Source organism: Psittacula echo, assembly GCF_963264785.1.
Source record: "Psittacula echo genome assembly, chromosome: 18".
NCBI lineage: Eukaryota > Metazoa > Chordata > Aves > Psittaciformes > Psittacidae > Psittacula > Psittacula echo.
In genome coordinates, this window is record NC_137754.1 from 5,226,281 (window position 1) to 5,234,749 (window position 8,469).

Sequence of the window (8,469 nt, forward strand, 5' to 3'; positions counted from 1 at the left end):
GGTAGCAAGAGCTGAGCGCTGTCCCTGGGGCACGGAGAGCCCAGGGCAAGCGCTCCGGTAGATGGCACGCACGGGCCTATAGCAAAGCGTCAGTACAGCATGGAGAGAAATCCGACACTGCCAGACACTCCCTTGGAATAGCCAGGGGCCGAGCAGGAACCAGGAAATACAAGCTCTCCCTGTCCAGAAAACACTTCTGTTTCATGGAGGAGGGAGCGACATGGGCAATCGCTGCAGCTGCGGGCGACCATGGTGAGTCCGGCATCCGCCAGATACGGGGATGGCAGCGCAAGCTCCGGGCAGCCTGAGCTGAAGTTTGGGTGGACTTTGCAAGCTTTGCTTCTTGGTGCTGGATTTGACGAGGTTCCTGCCCGGCTCTCGGCACTGCCCCGCGCCAGCTCACACCGAAACCGAGAGCAAGTCAGCACGGACACTGGGTCACTGCAGGTGCCGGGGCAGGGACGGCAGGCTGGGGCAGCCCCTGCTGCCGAAGGGAAAGGCAAAGGGGCTTTGTTGCTCACATCCCTCAGCCCTAACGGGCTGTGGCACCTCCTGGGACTGGTAGCTTGGGTTCCCACAGCCATGCCAGCAGCTGAGAATAGCTCAGTTCTAGGAAGGATCTGGTTAAAATCCCTGCCCTTGCCCCAGTGGTCTCCGGGCAGGCAGACACCGTATGTGTCCCTTTGGCGTAATGCAAGGAGGGGCCCTTTGGGGCAGTGCTGGCGTTAAGGGCTCATAGGTTCAGCTAGGCCATCCTGCTCTCAGCTCCTCCAGCCCTTCTCCCTGCCTGTCTCTGTCTGGGCTTCATTTGCACTTGGGAAATCCGGGCCACGTTTTTCAGATGATGTTGCTCTTTCTCCCTGGGAGCAGGATGACAGTTTAATCCCTCCTGGCTCATGTTGTGCCCTGGACCTCCTGCTTAGAGAAAAAGGGCACAGTGGAGCATCATTCTGTGCCAAGTGGAAATATTTTCAGCTCTGAGCATGGTACAAGGGGAGAGCCATGAATATCAGATGAAGCTCCGAGGGCATTCTCTCCAACACTGCATCTGTTAAAAGTATTAGAAATTCATCAGGGCTTTTTAATAATGACAAGAGGCACAGCATCACCTAGTGGCTGAAGCAAAGGAGGAGGTTCAGGACACCGGGGTCCTTCCAAGGTAAACGGGAAGGTAGTGTTGATAACGTAGGCTTGGAAAAACACCTACAGGGGACCACAGTTAAGAGAATACTGGTGCTTTGAAGCCCCGCTGCAGAAGTCTGCATGATTCATAGCTTTACCTTGGTGACAGAGGGAAGAAATGGTACTTAGTTTTAGCTCAGGTGTTTCCAGACTCCTGTACTGCTTTTATTTCTGTGCATTTTCTCAGCACCACAGCTGTGTCAGCAAAGAGTTGAGCTTTCTAAATGAAGGTGACACTTAAAAAAGGGCTAAGGGGAGATAGGTAATCACCTTCTCTTTTATGGAAATCCTTGTCTTGATTACTACCAAAGCACAGGCCCTAAGGGAGACAGAGCAAGGAGCCACAGACTGAGTTGCCTTTAAAGAAAAGTCATTACAGCAGATTTATTCACACAAGAAAGATACCAATGAAGGAAAGTGTGCCCTCAGGTCTGGGTACCTCTGCAAGTATGGCCCTGTGGAGGGCAGGCCCCAGGTATTCTTACCATTTTGTTTAGCACTCAGGGCCTCTGGTGTGCATGGAGAGTAAAAGATGCCAAAATTCAGGACCAACTGCAAAGCAGGCTTGTGTAGGACAGAAATCAGGCTGTCACTGACATGGGGAAAGGGGAAGAAATAATACAGGAGCAGGGACATAGGTGTTGTCACGTAGAGTGTACAATGTGCTCTTAGCTGGCTGTGAGTTAGTTACAACATGTTTGACCTGGTTTCAAGAAGAGGTGAGAGGTTTGCCCTGCTCTAGTTTCCCTTGCCATATCCGTTCTAAATACCACAGACCTAAGGCTGAGAGATGCTGTCTCCTGCCTGGCTGTGATTAGCCTGCAGACAGCCTCAGAATAGTTCCAGCCTACACACTGGCTGCTAATGCTCTCTCTACAGAGGAAAGCAACCAAAACAAGCAAAAGCAGCTTGAATACTGAGTGGCTGTATGCTGTAGAGAAGCAAAGTGCTTTAGCACACAAGCCTTGGCAAGGAGGGCCCTGGAGTCTCTGCAAGCTTACAGAGACAGTGGGGAAGGAAGCTGCAAGAGCCAAGTGAGAAATACCACAAGAAAAAGCAATGCTGCCTTGAGCTGGGGCCCTGACTGGTGGGGACAGCCCCCCGGATTGTGCCTGTCGAGGACTGGAAGGCCATTGGTGCCTCTGTGGGGCTGCACACAGCCAAGGCATGAGAAGGAGCATTGGATCCTTTTGCATGGGTGCATAGCCACCCTACTTTCCCCAAAGCTGCCTTTGACTTCCCTCAAAGCTGCCTTTGACTTCCCTGATCTAGCAAGCCTGGTTAATCATTACTGACCATTCTGAAGGTCTCCAAGTGCTTTGCCTGCATTCATGGTTATTTTTGTTTTGCCATTAGTGCCAAAGACATTACAGCACACACTGTCCTGCTTGCCCGCCCACAGGAACTGCCTCTAAAAGCTGGGAAAGGCAGAGCTCTGCCTCAGGCATGGCATTGTTCCTGCCTGTGGCAGGACTGTCTGGCAAATGCACACAATGTGGGACATAAAGTGTTTCTTGGGAACCATCTGGTAGCTCTGTAGCTCCATTATAAGTGCTGCAGCAGAGACACAGACCTGTGTGAGACCCTCGGCTGCATGCTGTATTGGTCGGTGGCCAGCACCAGATGGATATGCATGCGCAAGGAGGAGCCACACAAGGGCTGGCTCCTGCTCTGCTCCAGCCAGCCGTCTGAGTGCGATGCAACGATAACATTGCCTTCATGCATCTGACCCAGAATGGGACACGTCTCTGCTCTGCCAGGCAGCCTGTGCGCCTGCCAGCACCAGTGGGCTCAGCTCCTGGCTCTGTTGTTACAGCTGAAATGAATTCACCTCCTGTTCATTCTGTGGCTGGAATGTAGCTGTATTTGGCTAGTCTTTCTGATCACACAGGTACAGCCAAGATTAGGGTTTGGCTTGGATTGTACTAAGTGCTTGGTTGGTTTGGTTGTGTTTTAAGTGGAAAACTGACAACAGGAAAACTGTCTGAAACACTAAATTAGCACAAGGTCTGCACATAGCTGCTCCTTTGGCAAGGGGGGCAAAGTGGAGTTGGGGGGGCTCTCAGAGCATCCAGCCCTAAGAGAAAGGTTTTGTTCCAACTGAGCATGCTCTATATCCATGCATATATACTGCATCTTTAATCATACAGCTGTGGAAATGTAGTTGCAAACCCACAGTGAAATCTGTTCTCATCAATTGTCTGTTTGTCATCAGACAGCCAGGCGGGGCTGAAAGGCAAGGAGATTTGGGGGTGTCTGTGGGGCATGGTAGCTGTGTCAAAGGAGAAGGAAACACATCCCCACAACTCCCCTTTGGACCTTTTCCTTGCAAGAGTCACTCACGTTCTGGTTTGGCTCAGTAGTTCTTCTGTGAGACACTTCTTGGGCCTTTCTCATTACCCACAGATATGGTACCCTTGGGTGGCGCGTTTGGGTTTGCCTGTTATGACAGCAGAGGCTGGGGCTTCTCAGTGCTGACGTCTTTCTCTGATTTCAGGAACTGTCCTTCGCCTTTTAAAAGAAAGAAAGAAAAGCAAGGTAAGGATTTGTGGAAATGCTTTAGAGCTCAAGAAAGGGTGTAGTCACTGAGCCCCTGGTTAGATAACATTAGTCAGTGCCATGAACTGGATCTGTGAGGCTGAGGTCCCCTCCCGTACTGTAAGGGCTGTAAACATCCGTCTAACATCAGTCCCCCAGAATAAAGTGCATTCCTTTAATATCTCAGTTGTACTCAGTGGCTTTGGACCATGCTGGGCAAAATATGTTTGCCAGGCAGCGAAGGAAATAAAGTTAAAACTGGATCTGTCATCTCCAAGGGCCTAACAAGGAAGCTCTTGTGCTGTGTCTGTCCTCCTAGGTTCTGCCAAGAACATTGCGGTCCACAGCATGTTGTCATCCCAGGAAACCTTATTTTTTCCAAAGAAATAAGCCCAGGCTTTCTTCTTGGAGGCGGGTCCCAGAGACAGCATTAGGAGTGAGGGTGTCAGATGAGATGGAAATTTGATTTTTGTCCAGTGAGGAGAGTACATGGGACAGACACTGCATTTCTGCATTCAAAGGTGGAACAACAAACAGTTTTGTTAATCTGAATCTCTGGTATTTCTTTTTCAGGAACTAATGTGAGACAGGATAGCCAACAGCATCAGCCTGACAGGAAGGTAAACAGCTTCCCAGAGTTGTTTTCCTAACTATATTGAGAGAGACAGAGCTGATCACCACTTCCGAGGCAACATGGGTTGGGAGGACATGGGGCAGCTTATTCAAAGCCATGAATTGTCTCATTCTGTATAGGCTTTAATGGCTGTGGGAGCAGTGTGCATTGCTGCACAGTGATGGGGGCCCATTTTTTGCCCTAAAGTGCAGTGGAAGCAGTAAGATGAAATATCTTCCTGCTCATGAGGTGTCAAAGGCCTGGATGATGCTGGGGAAGGTGTGAAGGGTGTCTTTGCTTGGTCTGGGGATGGTGTGTGTAGCAGTAGTCCAGGGAGCTGACTTTCCAGAGCTCTTTCTCCTCAAAGGCTCCAACATATGAAGATGTCATTGAGTTTCCTGTCTACGCCACTGTGAATAAAGCCAGGAGCATGAAGCAGGATGACAGTATTCATTACGCAGACATCCAAGTGTTCACCAAGGTCCGGGAGCGCTCTGCAGCAGAGGTGAAGAACTTACAAATGCAGAATGCCACCGAGTATGCCACCCTCAACTTCCCCCGGCCCAGGCTGAAATATGATAGTAAGAATGGGACCCTGGTATAATGGCTTGATGGTCCTCTCCTCCTTCAGCAGCAAAAGGATTTCACAGACTTAAGGATGCCGTAGACACAAGCTAACCTCACAGACATGTCAACTCTCCTTGAGAAAGTGTGGAGAGCTGTGTCTTCCACCTGCATTTCTCTTTGGAGGATACAGACATATTTATTCTCATATGATGAGTAGCTTCCTGTCTGATTCTGCTGGCAAAAATCACCTCTTCTCCTTGGAAGAGTTGCCTCTGAAACTGGCAACCCATCTCCTCTCAGCACTGTGAGAAGACAGGGCTGTTCTTGGCTGATGAAGGCTAAAACTCACAGCTCAGAGCTGCAGTGAGAAAGTTCCTGCTGTGGCACAGGACGAGCTGGGTGCTGCTCTGCAGATGGATTTGGGAACACAGCGTACAGGATTCAATACTGCGACAAGGGAGATGCCATAGGATTTTATGTCAACGTTAAGAAAATTCTGCAGCGTGCAGAATGACATGTGGATGGTACTGTGAAGAAATGGCATGAAACTTCTAACAGTATCTACTGCAATGTCTTCTCCCAACACCTGCCACTGCAACTGAAGTCATGTCCTATGTAAATCCTTCTTTTCTCAAGGAAAGAGCAATGTTCTATAACCATGCAGAGCACGCTAAAACCAAGGCCAGAAATGCAGAATTAACTGAGGGGTACAGAACAATTTCTTTCACTGAAGGGCTGTACAGATATGCATCCTTAGCCCAACATGCCCAGAAGTGAGTAGTGAGCTCTTGGCTCTGACTGGAAATGAAACAGGGAAAATTCACAATTTAACTGCAAGGCAGGCATTTAAAAGCCACCACCTATATTTAGGGCAGTTATACAGTCCTTAGAGAACAGCAGCTGTCTGAATGCCTGAGGTATTGGGGATGGATCCTGGTCAACTTTAAAGAGGGCTTTGGACTTTTCCTCCGTTTTCCTTATTTTGTACTGTCTACCTTAGGTAACCCCAGTAACACAGAGCACGCACCATGAGGTGTTTTCTCCCAGATACACCTTTGAGAAGTTGTTTATGGATTTAAAATAGTGTTAGTAATACAGGATAGCAATCATCGGAAAGGCTTCTGCCACTGGACTGCATTTGGCAGTTGCAGCACTGTCAGTTGATCAGGGCTCCCAAGCGGTATCTTCAGGCACTAAATCAACGCTTGCCACATTCTGTTCCTAAATAATGGTTTACATAGCTAAATGCAGATCATGGGACAACCTGTTTATTGCCAGTGTTTAAAAATGGACACCCTGGTACAGTGTCTAAACAGACATAATTTTGCATGTTATGGCTCAGCTAAATGGAAAAAGCATGAAGGAATTCCTGCCCATTACAAAAACAAAGCTGGTAAGGGCAGTGTTTGCTAAGATGGGCATGTTTAGAGGACCAATCTTTTCTGCCTTTTTTTACCCATCTCAGCAGGGCCATTGTAAGGTCGGAGGAACATTTGAAGGAGAAGGCCCCTTTTTTATAATGGATACAGTATATTTTTCTACCTGAAAAGGGTTATTTTGCCCATGCTATCCAGCTGACCTCAGGGGGGCGTCTGTAAAGTCTGCAGTAGAAAGCCCTTCATTTACAGTAGGTACAGGATTATATTCTTGTAAGGGCTGGTTCTTCTGAGTGCCAGGGATTCCTCTTTTTTCTCCTCCATGTTCCTTTCTGTACTCCATGCCCAGCATGAAAACTTGGCCTTTGGACTGAGGAGGATTGAATGGGCATAGGATTTACTTACAAGAGTATGTCAGGGAGTCATGAGACACTTTAGCACTCAGTGCTGCTGGCTCTGGTTCATGCTGGGCAGCAATTGTATACCTCCTGCCCTGAATCACTGATACAAGAGCTGGAAAGGGACTCTGGCTTTAATTCCTTTCAAGCCCTCTGTGTCATAGGAAGAAATTGGATTTTTTAGACACATTATTAAGTATGGACTATCGTTTTCAGAAAACGGGAGGTTTTCTAGAAGGTACAGACTCCAACGGGTTATTTTTAAACACAATTCAAGTGAAACAGCCTGCTATTGCAGTGGCACACAGAGCATGTAGTACTGAAGTTTTTCCTCACCCAGCAGAAGAGCTGGGGCCCGGGACAGCAAGCTGCACAGACACTAAGGTCAAGCTCCTGAGCCCAGAGTGATGCAAATTTGCTCATCCATCAGGTTAAACCAGTTTTGCACTAGACCTAAATAGGACTGGGTTTGCCTCAGAGGAACTTGCTTTTACTTAGTCATGTCACTTAGTTCTGTTGATCTAGATCAGCCCTTTTGTGTTCTGAATTAATTGGGAGCTACAGTAGTATCTTTTAATGAATGCCTTAGAGCCTGGAATGGTAGTTCATCTATTCCTTAAGGAGCTCCAGCTTCCACATGTAGCTAGCACTTGTTGTTTCTGGAAGTACAGGATATCTTAGAGATAATCAAATGCTGTGCACAGGAACAGGAGCACTAATTTTGCCTGTTTACCAGGCCTTGAATAGATAAAATGTGAAAGTCACATGTTCTGCAGTAAGGATTTTTTTCTAAAGGACTTGGTTTTGCACTGAATATTGAAAGCTTCCAACAGCGTTATCTCCTGTGTGTCCCGAGGTTGTTATGTTTAGGTGTTAAATGAGTGTTCATGTATCAAATGTTCCTTGAACATTAAAGATGTAATTTTTACTTTTAACTAATAAACGTGCACTTTGGGGGGAGGCTGTTGCCCACTTGATGCACTGGGACTCCAGTGGTGGGAGCGCGCACGCAGCCCCGGCTGAGCGCCTGCAGAGCGCCTGGAACCCCCCGCCGGAGGCTTCCTGACTCTTACCCTGCCCGATGCGAGGGGACCTGCCGCTACTGCCGACAAACGCTATGGAGCAGAGCAGAACAGCCCAGCCCCGTCCCGTCCCGTCCCGTCCCGTCCGACCCCGGCTGCAGGCGGGCCCGTTCCGGCCGGGCGTGGTCTGCGCGGCTCCGCCCTGTCCCGCCTCCGTTCCCATGGCAAGCTCCGACGCGCCGCGGCCGGCCCGGGTGCAGGTAGGGGCGCAGGACGCGGGGCGCTGATGGGGCGGGTTCAGCATCTCCCGGCACGCCCGCCACACACCAAGGGGACCCTGGTTTTCCTTGTGCTACCCCCTCCCCGGGGGCTCCTCACCGCCCGGGACCCCAGGCCCCCATCCTGGTCCTACCGCTCCCTATACCCTGGTCTCCACCAGCCAGCCCTGCCCCTCGGGACCCCTATGCTCCAATCCCTCTGGATCGACTCTGTTTCCAGAGACACTGGCAGCCACACAGCCCCTCTGAGGCCTCAGATCCTTGCCCCAAACCTAATGAAAGGAGGTGGAGGTTGGTCTCTTTTCCCAAGTAACAAGTGATAGGGCAAGAGGTAACAGCCTCAAGCTGCACCAGGGGAGGTTTAGATTGGGTATTAGGAAACGTTTCTTCTTGGAACAGGCTTTCAGGGAAATGGTGGAATCACTGCCCCTGAAAATGTCCAAAAACCATGTAGATGAGGCCCTTAGTGACATGGTTTAATGTGGGCTTGACAGT

At 49.5% G+C, this 8,469-nt stretch overlaps 1 protein-coding gene across 1 annotated transcript; it reads left to right on the forward strand.

Moving 5' to 3' along the window:
• Positions 1–220: 220 nt before the first annotated feature.
• LOC308228285 (uncharacterized protein C11orf52) lies at positions 221–4,937 on the forward strand (the record flags this gene model as incomplete). The annotated part of the gene is made up of 4 exons (XM_080631557.1): positions 221–252; positions 3,680–3,720; positions 4,294–4,340; positions 4,701–4,937. 4 exons carry the CDS (start codon positions 221–223, stop codon positions 4,935–4,937), a joined length of 357 nt encoding a protein of 118 aa, XP_080487683.1.
• Between the last annotated feature and the right edge of the window lie 3,532 nt (positions 4,938–8,469).